Source organism: Ascidia mentula, chromosome 6 (assembly GCF_947561715.1).
Source record: "Ascidia mentula chromosome 6, kaAscMent1.1, whole genome shotgun sequence".
NCBI classification, from domain to species: domain Eukaryota; kingdom Metazoa; phylum Chordata; class Ascidiacea; order Phlebobranchia; family Ascidiidae; genus Ascidia; species Ascidia mentula.
The window spans coordinates 9975787-10000862 of record NC_138571.1 but is presented as its reverse complement, the minus strand read 5'-3'; the positions used below and the strand labels follow the sequence as shown (position 1 = coordinate 10000862).

The window sequence follows — 25076 nt, the reverse complement described above, 5'->3', positions numbered from 1 at the left end:
AAATTCCAGCTTGGCGATTGTCTTTATATATCTTGTTACTAATACCATGTCATACTTTGTTTTGGCACCACGAATACATCCAATGAAAGGCAAACGGTAAGAGATGAGAAGGAGAACGAAATGTCAGCAGGGCAAATACCTAGAATTTAAACAGTTTGCAAACCACGTCTTTATCGGCTGTGATATTTCTATTTAGAGGACGAATTGTTTCTTCGCCCTTCGGTTATAGTACCCGTCTTGCAGCTGTTGACTGTCTGACATATGCCAACTGTAGTTTTCTGAATGAATGTTGATGAGCCAGCGTATTTGTATAACATATAAAAATTTTCGATTTAATTTTCAACATTAAACTGTTTTTAGCATTTTATTTTATTATGGTATGCATTTTTTGTATGTAGACTACCAACAGTTCCATGAAACAGCCTTTACGGAAAGCGTTTCGTAACACAATTCCTCATATACTCGTATTCGCTATAGGCATTGTTGATTGTTCGTCAATGGCGGAGTAAAACCGCACGTTTTTTCTTCCGCAACCACGCGCAACGGTGAGGAAAAAGGTTGTAGTAAAGGCGTATGTAAACTGAACCCTGTTCGCTGTATGAGTGGTTTAATGTTGGCGGGTAATTAAATGATTTTGTTGCGTCTATATTATTGTGAGTAAAATATCACACCAACGTTTGTGTTATGATCAGCTTTAGCACCAACCCTTGAAAGTCCACTTGATTGATCACCGTCTGCTTTGAACAAAACACATACGAGGTATGTCTGGCGCTACTGTTAAACTGGTGGGTATATAGCCTACTATAGCAGTCGGTCGAGTTGTCAAAACAGAACTTCGCAGACAAGTGTTGAATTTTTTGTAAGCGGTGCTTATGCCACCTGTTTAGTTGTCAAAGGGAGCACTTGCGCGATGCTTCAAGTGCATTAAACACGCTCTAGCCCTGTGAACAGTTCGTTTAACCCTGGGTTTAAAAGTTGCGCAAACGTTCTGCGATAACTTCCTTCCAAAGTTTAAAATACCGGAAGCGTTTCATAAAATACTGGAAAATCTGGAGCAAGGCAAGCTTTTCGCAAAGTTATTGGATGTGGATTGTTGTGAGTATAAACACAAAGCTCAACGGTTCAAAATCGCCAGTCGTTGCTTTGGAGATAGCCTACTACGCAGAAACACGCTGAGCGCTGTTGTGCTGCCACAAGGAACGGCGAAATGTTGCGTCATGGTGGATATAAATGAAGCTTGCGCCCCTTGTGATCCTCTCAGTCTGACTACCGCTAGCTTTAGCCTGGTAAGGCGTGTGACCCACGTGGCAGCTGCTGTTGCTTAAGGCGGTATAACAGGCGGGTGGTATACTTTCTCCATCATTGAATAATTTCGATATTCCTGCAATGACTCATGTTGAAACGGTGATAACGGGTAACTGTATTAGTAGTAGTGCTTCCAATTGTAGTACTTGCGTGTGGAAGGTTATTAAGAATGAACGAGTAGTTTGAGCCTACATTTCGTTCTCGACAGGTTCCACAGCTGTCAATCAAACGCTGGGAGACGTTTATTTACAGAGTCGTTCGACTTTTGTTTGACTTTGAAGTGAACGGCGACTTGACACACTTAACGCTTTTAATTGTTAGCGGATTAACAGTCTTAATCCGACAGCCACTGGTAATTAAGTGACAGCGTCGGTGGCCTACTTATTTTAAAAAAGCCACATTTACAGGCCGGCATCAAGGAATAAAAAGATCAAGGAAAAAAAACTTACACGTTGTAAATTCCTGTAAACTTTTTGTTTTTCTCTATATTTAGTTAGTTAGTGAGTGAGTGAGTTTACATGCAATGCTGAAAGATGTGGTGTCTAAGTAAGGCAGCTTGGCTTTGCAATGTTTTTTGGTCTTTATGTACCAAAACGTGTTTATGTATAATATTTATAGATTATACATGTTTTACAACTTCACTTGTATTGGAATGATTTATTACGGTAAAATGTGTTTACTATTAGGCATGGTAATTGCTTAATAGAGTCTGTTTATGGGTTGTTTGCTAGAAGCACACATTATTAATTGGCAGAACATTACTGTTTGCTTAATGCCCGAATCGAAGTAAAAAACTTTCGGGTGTTGTAATTGCTTTGTATTTATTGTTTTTTTTTACCAAAGCAGGAACAATGTATTTTGTTATTTTGTTTGGAAGGCTTAAATTTGTTTTAAAACAATCAAAAGTAAAATGTTTTCATGAGATTTGCCAATGCATCATACAAAGACCTATGGCCACTTTGATTTTTTATAATAAACTGTAGAATAGTATCAAGTGTTTATATTCTTTCAGAGATTTGTTTTGTTCTTGCTTCTTCAATATATTTATTTGCTTCTGGTGCTAACTTGGAAACACAAGTATGAGTAAGCGATCTCTTGAACTGAAAACTCCTGAGGATGCCAGCAGCTCCTCATCAGATGATAATCCAACAGACAGCAAAGTGGTGCTAAAACAAAAACTCACCCTTATAAATAGTTGTGCTATCATAGTTGGGACCATTATTGGCTCCGGCATATTTATTTCTCCCGTCGGGGTCTTTAAGGAGGTGAATTCCATTGGTCTCAGTCTAATTGTATGGGCTATTGGAGGTTTTTTCTCCACCATTGGAGCACTGTGCTATGCTGAGTTGGGAACAACAATTGTTAAGTCGGGTGGTGATTATGCCTACATTAGAGAGTTTTATGGCCCCCTGCCAGCTTTTTTGCGTTTGTGGATTGCTTTGCTTATCATCAGACCAACATCGCAAGCGGCAATCGCTCTTACATTCTCCACATACCTGGTACAACCATTCTTCCCCAACTGCACAGAACTAATGCCAGAGGGTTCCGTACGACTCTTTGCAGCTGTTTGTCTCAGTACGTTCATAAAATTAATATTTGAATTCTATTTCTTTTTTTATGTGTGTATACATACATATAAGTCTTATATTATTATGTATTGTAATCAGTATTCGTCTTATGCTCACACACAGTTTTTTGTGTTTTTTTAAAACAAGGAGCAAAATGCTTGTACTTTTCAGTTGTGCTGTCATTTGTCAACTGTATGAGTGTTCGAGGTGCAACAAGGGTTCAGGACGTCTTCACTGCAGCCAAACTACTTGCATTGGTCATGATCATTATCATCGGAATCGTAAAAATATGTCAAGGTCAGTTTACAACATGCTGTGGCCGTTTTTGCCTTGCAAGTAAATCTCCTTACTCTGTGACCTTGCATGGCATAATGGGTCCTGTGTGATATTCAGAGCAATATGTTGTCGTATGGCAGTAGAGTTTATTCACTCTCTGTGTGGGCTCCTCCCATTGGCTGATTATGTGGGTGGGGTTTTCATTGTGTGCATGAATAGGGTGATGTACCTCAAGTATCTTAAGTCATTTCAAATACTGAGGTTGGTTGGCAAAGATTTTTACCATTGTATACAATCTTGTTAATATGTTTGTAAATGTTTTGCAATTGAAAAAAGTAATAAATGCAAAAAACTATATATTTAAATGTAATAGAACTTTTAATATAGTGAGGCAAAATACAGTTCTTTCAACACCGAGATTCTTTCAAAGGCATTTCAATTGTCTCAACTAATCGGCTAGTTGCACCCATACAACATGTAACATATGCTTACAAAAAGCTAATTGTCGTAAATTGCTTACTTGTCCTTATTTCATGCCGCTCAGCCAATTGCTTCCTGTACGTAGTTTCATAGTTTTCTGATGGGGAAATGACACGTCCTGGGGTAACTTAAGGGTACTTTGTTGTGTTTACCTTACTCATGTTTGTAAATTTGTACCTTGACCCCATATGTTGTAGTTTACATTTTTTTATGAAAAGACTGCAACAGCAAATATTTTTGTTAGATTTTTTTGTCATTATCTAACTTTTTAATTACATCAATGCATTTGTTACACCATAGGCAAAAAATAATTGGGGAAAATATTTTTTTACTTGATGCATAATGTATATATACATAATATATTTTTCAGGTATTGTAACTGTTTTTGTTTATTTCATAATTTCACTTAAATTGTTTTATATACTTATTTTAACAGGAAGCTATTATTACCTTACACCTGATAAGGCTTTTGAAGGCACCACCAGTGACATTGGAAAGATTGTGATAGCCTTCTACAACAGTTTGTATGCATACGGAGGATGGTAAGTTGACTGGGTTTGTGTTTTTTTTATTGTTTCTGAAATATTCTTATTTTCAAGGAACTACCTCAATTTTGTCACTGAAGAAATGAAAGACCCATACACGTATGGAAAATGATTTCATATTTTTTACAATAAAATTTCCAATAATTTTTTTTTGTGATTTGCAACCTTTTTGAACACAATGCGGGTTATCCGGTTGTGTCAAATTCTCGATGATCTTGAATGCCAACATGCTTTTGTGAAAACAGTATAATACAAAACAGCATTTGAATGTGAGGTCATAAATTACTTGTGCCATAAATATTTGCCAGGGGTCCCCAATTCCAGCTTATAGTTTTTTGAAAGTTTGTAAATGGGTTTATACAATATACAAATGCATTACAGGAACTTGCCAAGAGCCATCATGATTTCACTGCCTTTGGTGTCAGTTATTTATGTCACAGCCAATATTGCCTACTTCACTGTACTCTCCCCTACAGAATTTGGAATTTCAAATGCTGTTGCAGTGGTAAGATGTGTTTGTATGTTTTACAAACTATATATGATAAATTTATCCAGCATTTCTCGGCACAAAAAACATAACTCTTTGTTAAAAAAGTGTTGTTTAGTTTCGTATTTTAAGGAATTACAAAGAAACTGTTAAATCTTATTAAACATACGGTAAAAAAAATTGGTTTGTGTCATTATTGTGATATCTCAACCAACAGGAAACACGAAAAGGAAATGAATGCAGGAAATGAAAATATAAGCCAGACTTTAATGTTAAGAGCCCTGTGTTATGTAACACTTACACAATATTTTTTGCAAAAATAATGAAAAAATGATGTTGTGGATTATTTTGTTACATGGTGCTTTTACAAGTATTATCAATTTATCATTAACATAAAATTAAGAATTTATCACAATGGTTACTTAGCCAACGTTAAAAAGGTTGTAAGTTGTTTGCACAGAACTTTATTATTATTTAAGCATGTGTGGGTTTATGTGAACTTTGCAAGGTTTTGCAATCAGGAAATTAAATCTATTGACAACACATGGAACTTTTCAATGGAAGTTGTGTTACTTCAATCCACTTCCTTAATTTTTTTACCACATTTCCTAAATGCCATTCATTGAGCATGTTGCCAGTAAATTGACCAGCAAGATTATCTACAATGGCCACAACATGCTGCACTGATGTGGCCTTGTACTACTTTAGAGGCAGTTTTTTATTGACCAGAACATCGACTAAATCATTTTGTTTATTTTGCATTTATTTCCCATGTGATTATCTAGCAGGAATTTAACCAAGGTCAAATTTTTTCCAGCTGTTCGGTGACAAAACTCTTGGCGTGATGTCCTGGATCATTCCGGTTTTTGTATCACTTTCATGTTTTGGATCCGTGAATGGTTCCATATTTACATCATCTAGGTCTGTAACATAGTCTTTCATATATAAAGCCTTTTTAAAAAAAAACACACAAACTACTGAGCCTATTTTCAGCAAGTAAGGTATCACCCTTTTGTAAATAGTTTTTATTTTTCTCCATTTCTACAGTTTTTGTTGTACTTATGTGTTGGTGAATAAAATTACGGTCGTTGATTTCAGATTGTTCTTCGTTGGTGCGAGAGAGGGCCAACTTCCAAACATTTTAGCCATGATCCACACCAAAAGATACACTCCTGTGCCAGCTATAATCTTCAATGTAGGTTAAAACTGTGGTTTTGATTTACCAAGCTGACATTAAAGCTACTTGAAAACAAAATGAGGTGTTATAATGAAACTTGGTAACAACGTATTACCTCATTTAAATTTACATACTGTCTGTCAGTAGCAGAAACATATATATTTTTCTCCCCATAGACGTATCCCTGTTTTGCATAAATTCTTTTAGAAATACTGATGTGCATATATGTGTGCTATATGCATACTCGAAATCCTTCTCAAGAGCACTTGACGTTAACAATAAGCCAAAAGTTCTCCATTCTCAATTTATTTTTATTTTTGTTAATGTTGTAACTTAAAAAATACTGCAAAATTTTTAACTGAAGAAAATATTTGTTGTCGATAGTGCTTGATGTCCCTGTTGTACTTGGTTTCTGGAGATATCTGGAGTCTCATCACCTACTTCAGTTTCTTTAACTGGTTGTGTGTTGGGATGGCAATTCTTGGTATGATTTGGTGGAGATACAAATATCCTGAACTTGAAAGACCCGTGAAGGTAGGTTATTAACACAAAATCACCCTAATTTTGGATACACTTAAAATAGACTTAATATCCTATTACCCACATGCAAATTGTTCATTTTTTCTGAAAGACCTTTAAAAACAACATTTTCAGAAAGACCTTTTGAAAAGAAACAAAAATTTAAACATGTTACATGCGTTTAGAACAATTTTCTTATGCGAATACAAATGCAGCTTACACTTTTTTTATATGATAAGGATATTAATATAGCGATCAATCAGTAAACAGTCTCCCTGTTTCAGTTCCACATTGCTCTTCCCATTACATTCTTTGTGGCATCAGCTTTCCTGGTGATTATGGCTGTGTATGCTGCACCCAAGGAGTGTTTGATCGGTGCTTGTATTGTGCTTTCTGGTATCCCTGTCTACTTAATTGGAGTGCGCTACCAGAACAAGCAACCAAAATGGATGGACAGTGGCATGAGTAAGTATTGTACATACTATGTATTAACAGAAAATACTAATCAACACAGCAAACTTATTTTGTCATGTAGTTTGTATATATAGTAGTTGTCATTGCAGTTTGTATCTTTGCATAAACTTCTGTTTGTTACCAATACAAAATTTGACATTTGATAGATCTGTTGTTAGCATAATCATACCAAATCAGATTTTTTAATATGGTACATATCTTGATGCCAAGACAGCACACCCTTGTTCTAGATGGTAGTTCATTAAAATTTAATCTTATGATGTGGGATCCTTTTGTTCGATTTAAATCAATATCTGGACAGACAATACTCTTCATTTATCAATCCATTTATTGGGGTGTTAAATATATACTCTGTTCCTTGGAAACCCGATTTAATGCTGTGAGCTTAGTGGTTTGTAATTCACAGTAAATATGCTTTGTGGCTTATGCTATCCTGAAATGTCAAATAAATTCACTGGATATAATAGAACTAGACTCTGCAGTACAATGGATATTTTGAATAATAAAATTTTGACATGCAGATGTATATACAACATTTCTAAAATGTATATACAACTTTTGCAAAAAACACACATTGTGCCCCAACAAAGCTTTTTTAACCCTCCGCCGCCATTTTTGTCTTTCATTTTCATCGTTCCAACCAACTAGGATCGATGACATATGTGATGCAAACCATTCTAGAAGTCGTTTTCCAGGAGGCTGCGTAATGGTATTCCTTGAGGAATTTGCTTTGTTGAATTATTTCAATGTTTTGGGTAAGGGTTGGTTCTGTGGAGTAAAATATTTATCCATTATATTTTGATTGCTATCAAAGGTTGTTTCAATGTTTGAATTCAAGAGTTTCATGTAAATGCAAAAAATGTCCATATTAAAAACTGTTTAATTTTAGGAATTTTCATGCCTGTAATACCAAACAATTACCCAAAATTTTGTTGAAAAGTAAAAATAAACTTTCTTGATCAAAAGCAAAATATGTTGAAAGTAAAACCTCAAGTGTCTTGCCCAAGGCTGTTTTAGGCAACATTTAAAGAGTAATTACTTCCTGTCACAAAACCCTTTAATCAACATCAAAATATCCGCAATTACATGGGATATCACACCTTTTTTGACCGGCAATGTTTTTTTGACAACATGGTTCCTTAAGGATTTCCTTCTTTTCAGAAGTGTCCAGTGAAAACAAAAAATATTACAAAACCATTACTTCCCCAATTGTTAAAACTAGCCTGCCATGGTTATCTATAACACCATGTCAGCTTTTTGAAAACAGATTAGGGGTTAGCAGATTGTCTCAACTCGCTCCTTGCTGTGCAAACTTAAGCTGACATGAAGTGTTTCATATCCCAAATTGTTTTAACTTAAAATATTGTACAAAATAAGGGTCATTCATATCATGTCTGTGTTCGATTTTATTGTGTGTCCCTTTGGCTTGTTTATTACGTTCGTGTTCCCAACATATCACATGTGTGTATATGTGTTTCAGTTGCATGTCGTTATCCTTGAATGTCAGCAATGCACAAGGTTTTTTGTGGTAAAACAGGTAGAAACATGCCTTCCTATAGCCTGCATACACTGCTAAAAATTTACCAAAGAACTGAGAACATTTTTGCAAAGCAATTGCTCGTAACTACGGTAAATGTGAGCATGTTGGTCTTAGTAAATGGTTAACAGTTCGGCGTCCGGTTGAGTTTGTTCAAAAAACCGCTGCATTTTCTGTCGGACGAAGCGAGCAAATTAGAAAACCTAAATTTATGACCTTCTCGTTAGTAGCAAGCGTAATTAGTGCGAATACGTGACAGAAACTCGCTGACGCTGCAGCAGCGAAACGAATCAACACACAAAGTCCGCGGGTGGTTGACATTGTTGTTTGCCGACCAAGCAAAGCAAAAACTCATTAATAACCCGCAGTTTGTTGAATTGTTATTTTTCTTCCAAATGATTTAAAGCCTATTGTTTTACTAGGGCGCGGTTTTTTCGTACTGTTTGCAGGGCTCTTAAATTTAACTAATCTTTAAGAGGCGTATGGTTGTTTGGAATAGCTTAAACACTTGCGACTTACTTCTTGGCGCTAAACAGGTATTGTTTGCTGGAAGAATTCCTTGCTTAAAGGCCACGCTTTAGACACACAATAATCGCATGGAAAATTCGCATCATTTTTGGTGCAGGAAATGTCTTGGAAGGGAAAGACTGTAACGTTTTGCATTTTATTTCCTAAAGTGTACAAAATATGTAGAAACATGTTTTTAATATGATGGCGCCAATATTGTTTGTTTTAACATGGAATTCTCAAACAAGTTTTAAAGTGAAATTTTATATTTAAAAAACCCTGGGAATTGAAATTTTCGCATTTTTTTAATCTTATTTGCTTTAAACCGCCGTTGTGGTGTTCTCTTAAAACGCAAGGTGTTTTAAACCGCAGAACACATTGGTTTCTAACTCCCGTTCAGCAAGTTTAGAACATTTATTGCGCTGTGTGCAAACTGCCAATACCGTAGTGTGTGTTCTAAGCAGGAGGTTGTCATTTACAAGCCACAAATATTGCAGCTAGCTCAACAACAACTGCATGAACCTTTAAATGCTCCTTCTGGGTGCTTGACTTTGGCCGGACAAAACTGCCAACGATGTGTTTTTTAAATATGAGTCTGCCAACTTTCAAGTGTATGGCTTGTTTATTCCTCTGTCGAAATTAGTATCAAGTCTTGCCTTTGTGCACATGCAAAGGCGTCTTCTGGCAATTCGTCTACGTTTTGAAGTTGGCGGGGTTTCATTTACAATGTTATTGCACGCTGCATTTTGTTTTATTGTAGTATAATATTTATTCAGGTAAAAACATGTGACATTTCTTGTGGGTGATGTCAAAGGTTGCAAAAAATAAGAATTAAACATAGAAATAAGGACGGTTTAAACCCGATGATAACCAAATTTGGATTGGATGCAAAAATATATCAACAAATAAACTATTCATTCGTCCTTCCTATTTTATGCACCCCTTGCAAAAATTGCATTGCCCTTGAACAATTAAGTCGTTTTCAGAAACTGCAACCGTTTTGCAGCTTATCACGGACTTACAATCACTCCTCGGCAATCATACACCAATTTCGAACGCCGCCATTGTTTGAACAATTCGAATAACAAACCTTATTGTTTGCAGACAAATCAACGGTGGCAATTCAGACCCTGCTTGAAGTTGTCTTCCAAGAAGAAGTCGACAAATAAAGCGACCTTCCTCTACCAGTGAAAAATCTCCTTCGTCTTACAAGCGCTTGCTTACTCGATTAAAAACGTTGCAGCCGTTTATTGGCTGTGTAAGGACACGAGCGTATTGCTTTTATCTTTTGTAAATGTTAGATATATAAGACTAAGGTTTTTGTACAGCATGATTTGGCTTTCTGGATCTTTTTTTGTGGTGCGCTGGAACTTTTGAATACGCTGCGATATTTGGATATGTACTATTGTATTATACCGCATGTACCTTACCGAAAGTAATGTGAAAGTCATTGGCACAATTAAACACATATGCTAATGCTTGAAATGTTTTTTTTTGCGAAAATTTGCTACCGCGATCACCTTTGTTTTTAACCCTTCCTAATACTCGGAGCGCACACCACCATACAACAATCATAGTCATTTAAATGCCAAGCTTTATAAACAGGGTAAAGTGGTTTCAAAAAGCCCATGGACTTGAGTATACGACATACAGGTCATGGTGCCAAATTTTAGAAAATTCAAACAAGCATTAATTTTTTACCCAATGTAGTGAGACCGCAGAATGTAAAATATCATAAACAGTGCCACAAAATGTAATTTTTGTTTGTCTCGCGCAATTTTGCCTATTTATCTTTTGCTATCTTTACGAGTGTCAGCATTGAGCAACTACCGATTACACGTGGCCACAGAAAATGGTATGCTGTTTTTGGCTAATCGATTTTAGGCTTTATTTTCTTTGTAGGAATGCCCGTCGCATGATATTGAACGCGATACAGGCAAATGATGAGTTTTCAAATGCGTTTGTTAGTACTTTAAATATTGCTGTTTCTGTCCACCACCGAGCGCCTAATCCGTAAATGTATCAATTAAACGTGTTTGGTGGCCTATCTTATAACTCTACTCCTCAAGGGTAAAGCACTATGTACGCAATGTATTTCATCTATTTTGCTTGACGTACAATACCAAATGCATTACGCAACAGTAATTTACTGTTTGTTGCACTGTTTTTTCGGTGTTGCTTTAATTTATTTTAGTCAGTTACTTGCCTGCGCATAGATTCCGCGAGTGCTCATGCAGCTTGTAAAGTTTGTGATAATGTATTTTTTTATGATGACGTTTCTTGCTCCCAAAGGCGTTGGAGCTCTAAACATCCCAAAATGAAACATTTTAGTCAATTTTACGTTACTATTCATTGTTACAATAATTTTTGAGCATTGATAGATTGATGTATATTATCTCTTGAATATGTTTGGTTGTTGAATGCTCTTCTGCATCATATCGTTAAAAGTAGAAAAGAAATTGGCTTTAATGTGATCTCCCATTTAAAAACCAGCACCATAACATTGTAAAATAACGGCGCTGTCTGTGCAATAAAGTCATGCACAAGCATTATATGCACGTCGAAAAATATATGATCAGCCAAAGAATTGACAAATTTCCCGCGGCTATACTAAATTTCCCTTTCGTATGCATCTGTGGCGATATTTTTGCCTTTGATTGCATTCGTCTTTCTTGTTTGTCGTGGATTGCCGCACTGTGCTGGAGTAGCGTAGTCTTGGTGGCCGATCGTTTTGATTTTATGTTATTTTCGTTTATGGCGTGCTGTTTATTTGATGTGGCGAATACAAAACCATGGAAAAGGTCATATTTGTGTCGTAGTTTTGCAGAATGCCAACTTCAAAGACGGTATACGTGCAGTTATGTATATAAGGTATACTATACTACGAAGGTGATATGGCGCTAATTCCGACATGCAGTATAATATTAATGATATATCTTGTTATAAATAACACAAACAGTTCTTAGCTTACTCCAACGAAGCTAGGATGGCCAACACGTATCGTTCTTGCAAAAATTCACATGCCAAAAACTAAGATTTGTTACACAGTAAATTGTTGTTCTATTGTTTATTCACAATACGAAACAATCGCAGCATTTACGACAAATATTATTTACTTTTGACCTGCCTGTGTTGGGTCACAATAAAACAGTCTAAGCGTGCGCACAAGTCAGAAGATGGCTTTGACGTTGTTTAAAAATTTGAATTGAGTTAAACATAATTCACCAAACATTGGCACGGGAATAAGTTTTAAGAAGAACTAGGCACGTCAGCGTGTTTGAGTTGAACACCCCTGACTTGGAGGAAAGACAATGGTGCCGCGTACCAAAGTTACATTGAAACAAGTTTCGACGAGTATTCGCTTGATTTTCTTAATTGAATGACATAAGTGCAACAACGAACGCAGTTCAATTTAATGTACAATTTGCATTGTTTGCTTTCCACCAGCCGATGTTTTTGGGCATATATTTACACATAGCTTACCGAAAATCATGCCTCGGTAAAAACCAGTGGCTCCTGCTCCATGAATTTAAATTTATCATGAAAACCTCTGCAATTCCTCTGCGAATTGTGGATAACTGGGACATAAACAAAAAGTAATGCAAAATCTCAGCTTTTAGTAATGCGAGGTTACAGATTATTTCTTCAACACATTGACCACAGTATCGCTACTTGCATTCCCAAAAGTTACTTGCATTCCCAAACAAATGCCGGAAGCCTCAAAGCAAACTGTTGCACAGTGCGGTTGTTCTTTAAAATGCTAGGTTCACGTGGTGTTTGTGAACCCTGCGCAACGGTGCCGTTAGTACTTTGAATTGAGAGGCTCAGGTAGGTTTGATGGCCGCAAAAACCTTTGAAACGTAAGCTGACTTTCAGCTTATATTCACCAGATCCTTGTGAATATCATTTCCTATTTAAGCATAATGAGCAAGAACACCTTATTGGACAGCGTTGTGGGCTCACAATCACCATTTATGACATTTTGCTTTTCTGTAAAACCAGTCAGTTTTGCCGCATTTTTTGAATAGCCAGAAGACTAAAATAGTCAAAAAACCACTGCAACAGACTGACCGCTTGATCTGCCTTTGCAACAGTCCATGCATCCACGTACAAATCAGTCGTAATATTGATGTTCATACATTGCTTTATTGTTTATTACATGCTCCGATACATTGCGAGAGAGAGAGAGAGAGAGAGAGAGGGAAGAGAGGGAGAGAGCGTAGTCCGAGAAGAGCATTCCCCGTCAGTAAAACCTACCTCAATAGAAATTCATATATGGATCCTTAATATTGGATATAGTTAAGACTATTTACCAGTGAAACAAATAAGCACATTTTATTTCACCTCCAACAACATATCTGGGCAATTTTTAGGTGGACTGTCCCGACTTTTATGATTTCTTTTGAATCTATAACGTACCTTTGGACAAAACAACTACAATACTTTATTCCAGTCGCCGTTTCTAAACGGGGGGCAAATCTATAATTGAAAATCAACGTTTGTCGGAATAAAACGTGATCAAGTGTAATTCTGTGACGCGACTGCTAAAACCGCTAAGGAGAATAGCAAACCCTTTGGGACATCTGCCTTCCGACGCACGCTTTGAACCGCGACGTGACGTCATGCCAAGTACCGTGTGCGTGTATCTCGAAGACCGTTATCCTGTCATCAAAGAATGTTGCGTTGTTTTGCGTTTTTTTCCGCCGGTTTTAAACGCGATGTAGTCGTTGATATGATGACTCGTCTGGCCTTTTGTGTCGTCACGTATTTGTACTGTTTTGTTTTCGCTCTGAGGAAACATTTTTTGCACACTTCCTATTATTCTCTAAACAATAAAACCGATGAGGTGGTTTATCGATGCTACATATTGTTATGCTGCGATTATTTCTTAACGCAGTGTTGTCGGGTTCCATTGAAATATCGATATCTGTTGCATTGAAATACCATTGAAATGTCTGTATCGATCAGACATCTATTCGTTTTTCTGAATCGAACAATATAAATATTACAATGAAAGCAGTTGATCTGTATTCTGTATTATGCTCTCCGAAAGCCGATTGATTTTGGGCACGCCTTTGCTCATAGCGCACCGGAAATAATGCGGTCGAGAAAACACAGGAAAACTCCAATTCTTTGAGTAAATGTTTATCATTTAAAAAAACCTCAGCATACTCCTCTACGTAGTTTCGAATGTAACCAGGGCATTATCACAGTTTTCATTGAGGTTTTATTGTCAAATCAAAATATTTGGGGAACATTCTTGTGCAATACCTTTCCAGCATCGTCAGTCTGATCATCAACGAGCTTTCCTTGCTCTCCGGTCATAACAGGTCAACTGTAAAGACTAAAAAGGATAGGAAATGTAGGTACAGCATTCCACGATCCACGGGTGATGTTAGCTCAGCTTTTAGTACTGTGAGGATATTGATTATGTCTTCATCACATTGACATATACTTCATCATAAAATCACTTGTAAGTCACGAACTTTTCCCAAACCTCAAAGTAAACTGTTAAAAACTGGGCGGTTGGTTCTTTGAATTGAGGGTTTCAGGTGGTGATGTTGACTCTTGCGTCAAAGAGCGGTTTTGGTTCTTTGAATTATGGGTTTTTGGTGGTGGTAGTGTCTCTTGCGTCAAAGAGCGGTTGGTTCTTTGAATTGAGGGTTTCAGGTGGCGATGTTGATTCTTGCTCCAAAGTGCGGTTGGTGCTTTGAAATAAAACTTTCAGTTGGTGTAGGTGTACCCCGAAAATTATCTAACGTACGCTTAATTTCAGATAAATTTGAAAAATAAACATGTAGAAAAAAGCTAACTCCATTGTTCAGACGTTTGACATAAGTTTTATGTGATTGTTTACAATGACAAGGGTTTACAATGGCTCAAAACCTTATTGTTCTAATCTAACAATCGGTTCCTTATGACTGAACGAAAATAGACTCCCTTGATCTTATCGATATGCTCAAATGTCAACATCCTTTCGTTTGTATGCCATTATTTGCGCCTTAAGCCTCCTTTTTTGTCTTGTCGCAGCCACCTTGAACCTTTTTACCAGTTTCATTTCTTCTGGCACGTTTAAACAGTGTTTCTAAACATTTTTCCTGTTATGGCCCGCATTTATCCTGCATTCTTGGCTGGGCTTTCTTCGTTTTTGGCATCGAAGCATGTTTTTCTCTCCTTTGTGACTCTTCTACAGCGGTTTCACGTGGCTTACCACTGGCCCACTGGTTGAGAAACAGTTGTATTTGATTATCAGAAATATGTATGTGCTCTCTGCTTCTTGTGCATAATGCTGTGTTCACTTACTTTGCACAAAGTCATTAAATGATTACATCTACTGATACAGCATAAAAACTATCCAATGGGCTTGGTCTGTAATTTATTACGCTTTTGTATTTTATTCACAATTCGATTTTATTGTATTTTGTTCAGCATATGTGTTTACCTTCAAAAGTGAAACTGTTTTTTTTATTAAACTGCACCCAGGGTTACTGTTACGACCTGATAGGTCTAATCAGTGCAGCTTCGGTGACTTGTTACGGTCTTTCTAGCTAAAAACGATTGCATGTACGTCAAAAATAATGACAAATTTTTGAAATAGGTGTTATGACCACATGATGTTGGCCCAATAAGTCGAATGAAAAACAAATGTGACGTAGAAACCAGTTTTTGAACCCACGATATCCTAAGCACGAATCCCGATCAGGTTTTTTGAACCTCTTGTGCACCCTGGCGGTGGAATAAATCCTAGTGATTATCCGCATTTGGCGCTAAAGTTCTAAATCGGCAACACCGGTCATCGTGCCAGACCAACATATGGGCGTGTGATCGGTAGCATTGGGTCAAGCGTCCAAACCGCATACCAAGAAGAATATCTGATCGGGATTCGTGCCCAGGAAATCCTGGGGGTCAAGTCCCTTAGTGGTCAAAAAACATCAATAAACAGCAAACCTGATCAGGATTCTATTTAGATTCTAATTCCAGCAAGGGAAAATATGAAAATTCTTTTATCGCTGTTACATTGTTCTTTGTGTATTTTATGTTTTCAGTGTTGAAAGCGAGATCTTTTTCCTTTAATCCTAGAGTGCATGCAACTTGTGATTTATATTAATTAAATGATATTGAGAAGAATGGAAACTTGCTTTTGCGACGAACTTTGAAACCCAGACGAAACAAACATGGTAAACTGTTTCACTCTTTACACTATTTATTTATAAATTACGAACAGCGGCATCAAAACTATGTACAGTTGCGTCAGTAATTAAAATCAGCACGCATGCATTGTGATGACCAAAACAATGAAGCTATAGGCGGAAGAAATTAGACGACATAAGCATTTCTGCTTTTTCATGAACAGTTTAAAGGATGTGTTTCGCCGTATTCCAACGTAACGAGTTGTGTTAAGATTACAGTTCTTCGAAAATCAATTGATAAAGCGAAAGTGCCCCAATTGTAATCGGCCAGGCAAAATGATCGCACGGACACAATCTAATATGGGCAAAAATAAATTTGGAGCCAGAAAAAATAAGGACGACGCTCGCTGTCACCCAAACTATGTTTTCGCAAATGTAAGCAGATAAATTTCCTCAAATGGAAAAGCTAGTTCGAATACAAAAATACAAACAACTTCCCATGTACAAGCGGAAAACACATGAACACAAAATCTTTTCAGTTAATCCACACATTGAAAAATTATGTACACAAATGCGCAAATGGGACGTCACTTCAACGAGAGTTGAAATTCACTAAAAGTATATTTTTATGGAAAAGACAGTGGTTTGAAATTGGTCTACTTCGGTGGTCAGAGTGTCGCTATCCGTATGAAAAGTTTGGCAACAATTTTTAAAAAAAAGATCATCCATGTCTCTGGATTATTTTAATAAGTGCAAGTTGTTCTATACTTTACATTTATTACAGGATTTTTTTTAATACCCCCCAAAAATGGGGATTTTATTGACCTCCAGTAATTTAATTAAGGGTCACAGTAGCCTTGAGTGTCATCGCCAGGCGCTGGGCCTCTTCATCCATCGACGTAGCCCCAGAAATGAAAATATCGGAATGCACGGTGTCCAACCGGTTCTGTATAAACTGGTTCGCCCGCTGTACTGTCACGGTCAGCGACACCAGAAGCATTTCATCAGTTGTACGTTGGCCAAGCGAGAGACAGATTTGAGACGAAGGGTGGACAACTTCTGTAGTAAACTTCTGGCAAAACTGGCCGGCGTCAAACACTTTTGTCCACTGCACAAAAAAAAAATAGTTACATACTTTGGCTACTTTTTTAGTTTTTTTTTATTATGCCCACTCTATATTTCTCGGATGATCGGCACTATTGTTTTATATTTTAAAAATCTAAATAAGTTTGTTAAAAATTCTGAAAATACTATTATTCGCCATTCGTTATGTTTGTTTATATAATCACATTTATTATTAGTGCTCACGTTTACTTATATATCAGAAGGGTATGCATTAACAGATTGACGATATCGTAGGGGGTATCGACAATAAAGAAAAGTGTTTAGAACCTCTGAAAAGGTTAGTCAAGAGCGCGTGACAAGCCATCGACAAAGTTTGTTTGCGCAACTTTCGTGACCTTTTTCATCTTAATGTAGGATAAATTTTTCTTAAAAATAGTATGTATATGTGACGTCGCAGCGAATGGTGTCCATATTAGTGATGTACGTCAATTATTGTGCATTTGTTCGCTATCCTAAAAAAAACGCCAAGTTCACATGATCTTAGCTCTATTAAGGTTCCATTGTTAGTTGATTCAAAATAGCAGGAAGGTATACCAGAAGTGAAAGCGCCTTGCGACGCACAAAATGTTCAACCCATTGTGTTTCAAAATAATACGCGTGCGACGTCACGCGGGAAATTCCCTTTTTATCGAGGTGCGACTCACCACCATGCGTTTGAGGCTTTCCGAGTGTGAAGCCATTTGACCCATAGTCTCCGTATATGGAAAGATCTGCAAAGAAACATACGAGTGAATATCGGTTAACAACAATTTGCCACCCTCCGATGTATTAGGTTTAAATCTATTGAAAACCTGAGACCAACAACGTGTTTGTGCAAGCTTGCTTCTCAGAATAGCGTTTCAACATAAGCTTAAATACAAAACATACGGGACAACACATAGCTAATAATCAGTGGTCACAATGGAAGTCACATGCGAGAAACGACGGGGTTTGCGTTTGTAAAACGTGTAGTTTGATTGGTTTTGCCCGATTGGTGAAAACCCACGTTCATGGGATTTAGAACTGCCTTGATCTTGAACACAATGTGATTTGCATTTTAATTTTGGCAAGTTGAGTATCAATGCGCCGACTTTGGAACCGCGTTTTTCGGTACCCGCGTTCCTAAGCGTACAATGATGCTATTTGAAGAATCGCGACGTAAATTCCCGCTTCTTGTAAAATTGGAAATCCCCCCTTGTCTCGTCCATTGTGATTGTTAGCTCCGTTTATTTGAAATCCCTTCTCTTTAGTATACAATGGGGTAGACGACTGTGGGACACTTTATCCGGTACTTTTATCCTCAATGGCGCGAGTCACCATTTGTCTTGTGACTAAACTGCACGTTAGTGCATGCGAGACTAATTTACAGTGGGTAAGCTCATGGCTATTAATCTGTAGCGATATCGGTACGTTGATCACATAATCGTAAATCTAAGGTGATAAACACCAAAGCTTCCTTGATGAGTCATTAGGTCAAAAAAGTGGCCCTGTCTGGTGGTCAATCAAAAACATTCTTGGCTCTAATACATACTTAAAATGGGCAATGAATTTAAGACAAGTCCATCGCATCAAGTAGGATTGTAGGCCTATATAATCGAAAGCATCCTCATTTTAAAAAAAGGACTTCCATTGTAATTAAACCTTAAGAAAAGATGAGTCTGTCAACATGATTGCGAAAGCACCAGCAAGTATTGACGGATTCGAACATCATAAACTTGCCACTTACCCTGGTTTGGCACAGTCGCATAGCGTAGACGTCAGGTATCCCAAAGTTGTGCAAGCTGTTGCTGTTGTCCGTACAGAGCAGCAATCCTCTTTCCATGTTCTGTAAGATTGACTGGGTCTTTTCTTTCTGTTTGATGGTCCGCATTTGGTCGCCAGCTGGTGGAAGCTGTACGTATATTGCTGGTTAGTCTGGCGTTAAATGTTTTAAAAGACATGGCAGTGTGTGACCACAGAACAACCAAATAGCATTGCAGATTTAGTGCTGGTAGATAATGTCACGGTTTGAAACACTAGTCGTGACGTCGACAGAGATAGGGAAATTTGAACGCTGCAGTTACTCATAAAATCTTTTCGTATTTGGATATTCGAAACTGCGGCGTTTCTTTCAAAAATACCGCGATTGGTAATGTTTTCACACGACTCATATTAATTCAAAGCAGGATCGCTAGAAGAAACATGCTTTGTTTTAAACCACTTACCCTAACTTGCTCCAAAAAGTGTGGCCCGAACAGTTGATCCGGTTGATAACGGAACGGCCTGGTGATGCTACTAAGGTGTTCAGGTTCAAACAGCTGTGACATGTCTGGTATGTTGTCACCGTAATACAGCCGGCATCCAGATTCGTTGGTCACAAAGTGTTGAAACACTTCTTCGTTTCGAAACCTAAGTGACAACTTCAGACCATCTACAGGGCGTGTCACAGGAACCCCAAGGGGTACAATCTGGGGTGACTGCTGGGGTTCAACCAATGGTGGAGTATTGGTCAAAAAGCTACCCTCGGTTGTGCATGAAGACCCCACTATGTTGATCAACTCGTTGACAGTTTGGTCCTAAAGGAGGTTTGCAAATATTTAAAAACACGTTTCGTATTTTTAAATTTATTCTAAATTTGCGCCATGCATCTGTCTTGCATTAAAAGTAACAATATCCAATTTCACCTCATCTTCAGTCCACATTGGAGTCTGTGTTTGGTCTCGATATTCTATGAAGTTGTCACCGGGCGCGTTGAATTGTTGATCGTAAGTATAAGGTGACTCCGGGTCAGATTGTATTGCTATTTGCCCTCCAAATCCATTGTAATATGCAGCTCCATCATATGGAGTCGGATTGTAACCTAATCAAATTCATCAAAACGTCAAATGCGGTTTTGGAACCAGGTTTTTATATGTATGTGAAGTTGTAAATCTTGGCTCAGCAGAAATAACGAGTTGTGATTACAAATTTCCTACTTCTCGATACACTTGTATATCTCGGTGCATGTAGAAGGCCGCAATACTTAAATTTCGATCGGTACAATTTACAATGCATCAGCCACGTCTTATTATAACTTGCCGTTTTCGTAATCGTTCCTGCTTGGACTTTCAAGCATTTGAGACGAATCATTGGAGTGGCTTCTTTTGCTTTTGGACTCTGCAACCAAATACGGAATTATTAGCGGTTTACCCTGACATAAACTCCTACCAGTGAACCAAATCTGACCTTGGGGTCTTTAAATCTGACGCGTCAGAAACCGGTTAAAATTAGCGTAGATTTAGTAATACTGGGTTTATGCACGTTGTTTGCACCCATGTTACAGCAATTGAATGTTGAATATTGTAAACAGATTAGTTCATGTATTGCACACGCTGTTTATACTCGAAACAATTAAAACAATTGGCCCGCCTGTCAAATTCGTAATAATTTCTGGCCCGTGTTTCAAAAGCCTTGCTCACCATACTGGTAAGAACAGACGGGGGACGAAGTCCTTATTTTGTCGTTGCATTTGTGACTTATTTATTAACACCACTTTTAAGATTACTCCAAGCGCACCATGGATTTTTATTTATTTCTCGCTAAAATGGCGACATTTTTGTGACACTTCTCCAAAAACCCGAATTACAGAAGGTTTTTTTATGTGCCTTGCACAGCTAAACAGATGGCAGGGCATCAAATACGTCCAAGCCATGACAATACTGATCTTTTGAAATGCGTGGTGGAAATAAACTAACATCTCAAGACACAGGGTTTATTTGTTAGATGGTACAAGGGCTCGTAACGTAGCAATACGAAGGCGGAATATTTCCGGAGCTTATCCAAAAGCATATGCGCAGTTTCCCTTATCACAAGCCAAGAGACATGTTCGAATGCCAATAAATATCGATCATCTCTTTTCCGTGTCGATCGCCGTTGGAACTATTTGCCAAAGATTTTTTTTGATTAAGAAACTGCCTCTGTTTGTATATTTTACAGCCGCCAAACAAAACTCACCAGGGTTATGTAATATAATGATTTGGCGCTTACGTAATATTGAGAAACCCATGTTAGAGATAGAAATAGATAGTTGGTATCATGCATCTCCCATTTACCAGTAAATTCGTAACATCTTCCACCATTGACCACGATTTCCTTGCGATATTTTATACCATCAGCGCGCGAGAGGGCGTTTCTGAACCTGTGTTTCTGCGTTGTCGGCTGTTCATTTGTTTCTTGGTCCTGGTTGCGCTTTTTAAATGAAATCCCAGCCCACTCCTGTTAAACCACGTTAGGTTAGGATAACTTAAGGTTTTGTAAATTTTTAAGTCCAACAATACAACCAGTTTAACTGCAGTAAAAATCGTAATACATACTGTATTGCTTATTATGAAAGGTAAATTGTAAAAAGATTACTGAGAAAGTGGGGACTTTATCAGACAAATGTCATGGAATATTTTACATTAAATACCCGGATACAAGTCAGGTTTATCAACCGATAATACTATGACCACCGTGTGTAGGGTTTCCGATCAAACTAAACGTAAACGGAAATTTTTCCAGCATATATATTGTTTCAACTCACAATATCGTTGAAGGTAACAGTATGTCGAAATTTATATCCATCACACGTCACTTCGTTTTAATGCGAATGTTTTGATCATTTTCTATATGCACCGTATTACTATACAAGACCTTTGTACTGTTTGGGAAACCCCACTTGATGTAAAACCCCACAGACGAAAGTACATGTTAGTGGTTAAAAATTGGTTGCCTATTCGTTCTGCCAGGCATTGTAATTTTTAATAACGGTTCTTCTAGCCAATCTAGCATAAAGTTACGTGATTGGTATATGATAAATTGTTGCCACATAACCAAAATAAGTCTTACTGGATGGTAGGCGAAACGTTGGTGGTAAATAAAAATCACGTAACCTTACGTCAGAAGAACAGTTCTTTAAAAATTGGTTGCCTGTTGGTCAACAGGTCACACAATTTAAAGCAGCACCAAAAAATAACGCCATATTTGGCGCTATTTTTTGCGATTGATCACGTAGTGCGTGATAATATAATTTAGTTAGACTTTGGCCAGTCACGTCCACAAGACGCAAGGAACAATCAGACGTTAAATGAAAGCGAAACGTTTTTCAAAAATAGCTGTCGGCGTTGGCGTCTGTTCCACGTGCATTTACTCTTAGACGAATATAGCCCTCTTTAAAATACGGCCCACTACAATCCATTGTTTAGAAACTTACAACGCCCAAGTTTCAACCCGGCCTTCCGGCTTGGCATCACACGTTCTGTGACATCACAATCGCTACGGATAGATTATTTTTAAAAAATGACGATTGTTTTTGCAATCCGTCTGTTAGAGCAGTTTCGAAGTTACTATTTCAGTTTCTAGGTGTCTAAGTTGTATTATTTCTTCCTTCGTGATCCTACGTGACCATCGTTGGACACGCATTACGTACTTTATTGTCAGAAACTACTTTGTTTTCCAAAACTGCCAAAGTTATGCGTCGGCAGATTAAAATAGAAACACGTCTATGTTTACGTGCGGTCAAAGAGAAACCACAAGACTAACATAATGCTAACCTAATAGAATAATCGATTGATCATAACCGTGGGTTAAAATTAGAAATACGTCGTGTTTAAACTGTACTGAGGTTGGCAACGTATTTTAACCACGGGCGTCTGCAAAGAAAGACGTATTTCAAACATCGTCCAAATTCAGTTTAACGCTGTACTTTCTTTGAAAAGGGTTTTGAGCTGGTTACAAAATCGTTATTTGGTTAATTCCATTGATTTGATATTTTTTTATTCCAAATATATTGTGTCTGGTTGACTCTTTAACATATCCTAATAATCAAACACCGAACATGGCACAAGATGATGTGGTAGATTATAGTTGCACGTGTTGTCTTGGGTTTTGCATTGTTAAATGTAGGAAGTGGGAAGTAGCTCACTCAGCACTATCTATCCTGTTACTCACGTACCTGACAGTGCAATTAAATCTCCAACTGCTACCAAACAACACTTTGTGTGCAGCTTAACAATATTATAGATGGTCGTTGTGTGAACCGTGCACAAATGGCACTGCAAGCTGTATGGATTTAGCCTCATAGGGGATGCATAGTCCACAAATAAATACTATTCTGCGTGGCTAAGTCCATAATGAATGCGTTTAATTCAGTTATGCATTATCAATTGACTGAATATAAACCACGACAGAGCAACCACACAGGTTACAATACTGCCTTTTTGTTGCATATTGCGTACATGAATTGACGGTTTATAACCACATCCAAACAGCAAATACTAACCTTACAATAATAAAGGATTTTAAACCCATACTATACGAACGACGTATATATATATATATATATTTGATGGTGTTACAGCACCAATACGGATGATAATTTGGGTTCTTTAATGCCATGACATTAAATTTCTGGAAATGTGCCTCGTGGATTACGTATGCCCGTGGCTTTACCACGCCTCATAATAAAAATCCCGTGAGTACTGATTACACATTGATGACGTTTATTTGTACAACTGCAGACATAGTCAGTTCATATAGTGATACGGTTGTTGCCATTGTAAATTCAAAAGAACTGTAATTCAGGGTTATGTGCATTGATGCAATAACTTGTTGTAATTGTTACGCCCTAGCGTGAGGCTTCAAGCAGTGCCAACGTAATAATTTTTATTGTAAATTTGCTGCACAATAAACCCTGAAAACTTCCGTAACAGAACTGCAGGATTGATCTTGTTACTTACGTTGCATAAAACACCGGTCAGAATCTTTTCCACCGAACTGGTGGCAAATGTTGAGACAATCAAATAGTTTCGCAAATACACCTGAGAAACTCGTTTTTGCGGACACAAAAGCCTGCAGTTGCAGAGGAAACGGCAACTCAAGTTTTTGATAAGTTAAGTGTTTTCATACGGGAGAACGCATGTATGCGAAACCCGCCGGTCTGTATACCCACAATGTTTACGATGGCAAGAAACGGTCGATTTTTGCCGCAACTGAGGCACTGAACCAACCATATGTAACCACCAAACTCCGCTTGCGTTAACATCCTGTGTTTAAATTAGGAGCAAAACAGGTCAACTGCAAAGACTAAGTTTGATAAAATGTCGCGGGCAAAATGATAAGGTCCATGAATTTTGATGCAAATATTGAAATTGACTACCTAAAAGCATATTACCCCAAATCAAAGAAATTATCAAAAGGACCAGTGGACATTAACGAACCTTAATAGCGGTTTGCGATATTCCAATACTTTAAATTTAAATAATCAGTGGCGAAGTATCTGAAGTCCGGAACATCCAAACCGCAAAAATTTAATGATTAATCGTACCTTGAACATTTCGAAGGTTGGCGACGGCTGTTCATTTTGCTTTGGCGCCACCGGCCACGGAATAAACAGCAGGGTCTTCTCGTTGTTTATGTACTTCAGTCCGTATTTTCCTTGCTCACATCTGTCCCTCAGAAAAATTGCCAATTTAACAGTATCAGACATTTTGTCGTAATTTCAGTAAATCGCTGTACAATACACAACACTGTTATCCGTTTCGAAAACAAAAATACCAATCACAACGCTGAGCTACCAGCAGGAAGAGAGGCTACTAAGCCCACGTTTCGGGCATTATTACGTCATAGACCGTTGTCTCAGTTTGAGAAGTCACGCGACGTTGATTTTTGGCTAACCCCTTTTCTTGGCCAGTTTGCTTGCTTGCTAGTTTGCCTTACAGACCCTTGTTCAACATATCCGCCTGTCTTTCACCCTTGCGGGCCAACACGATTTGTCGACTATAATGCAAATTAACCACGTCATGTCGTTATATCTGACGTAACAAACAGTAGAGTTGTCGGATTCATAACACTTCAACGCGAAAAATAACAATGAAGAAGTATAAGGCCTTTGGACAAATGACATATGCAAAACACATTGTCACACTGAACCTGGTTATGCTATTGGACCTATTTATATACTGTACCTGTTT

General features: G+C 37.7%; 2 protein-coding genes across 4 annotated transcripts; one reads left to right on the top strand and one right to left on the bottom strand.

Annotated features, from left to right (window-relative positions):
* The first annotated feature begins 1290 nt into the window (after positions 1–1290).
* On the top strand, positions 1291–11680 carry LOC145905327 (large neutral amino acids transporter small subunit 1-like). Of its 3 annotated transcripts, none has more exons than XM_082992500.1 (11): positions 1291–2880; positions 3045–3170; positions 4066–4171; positions 4229–4273; positions 4556–4679; positions 5479–5582; positions 5760–5856; positions 6223–6372; positions 6642–6822; positions 7480–7540; positions 9980–11680. In XM_082992500.1, the coding sequence occupies exons 1-10, from the start codon at positions 2385–2387 to the stop codon at positions 7536–7538; spliced, it is 1488 nt and encodes a 495-aa protein (XP_082848626.1). In that variant the 5' UTR covers positions 1291–2384; the 3' UTR covers positions 7539–7540; positions 9980–11680. The 3 variants fall into 3 exon arrangements, with proteins under 3 accessions (XP_082848626.1, XP_082848625.1, XP_082848624.1); XM_082992499.1 differs by having other exon boundaries at positions 7480–7586; XM_082992498.1 differs by lacking the exon at positions 7480–7540 and having other exon boundaries at positions 1292–2880.
* Positions 11681–16067: 4387 nt separating this feature from the next.
* Positions 16068–24641, bottom strand: LOC145905581 (interferon regulatory factor 5-like). Its single transcript, XM_082992823.1, has 8 exons — positions 24431–24641; positions 21180–21342; positions 20167–20244; positions 19773–19948; positions 19314–19664; positions 18836–19000; positions 17775–17840; positions 16068–17113 (listed from the first exon to the last, which is right to left on the bottom strand). The coding sequence occupies exons 1-8, from the start codon at positions 24590–24592 to the stop codon at positions 16841–16843; spliced, it is 1434 nt and encodes a 477-aa protein (XP_082848949.1). The 5' UTR covers positions 24593–24641; the 3' UTR covers positions 16068–16840.
* Between the last annotated feature and the right edge of the window lie 435 nt (positions 24642–25076).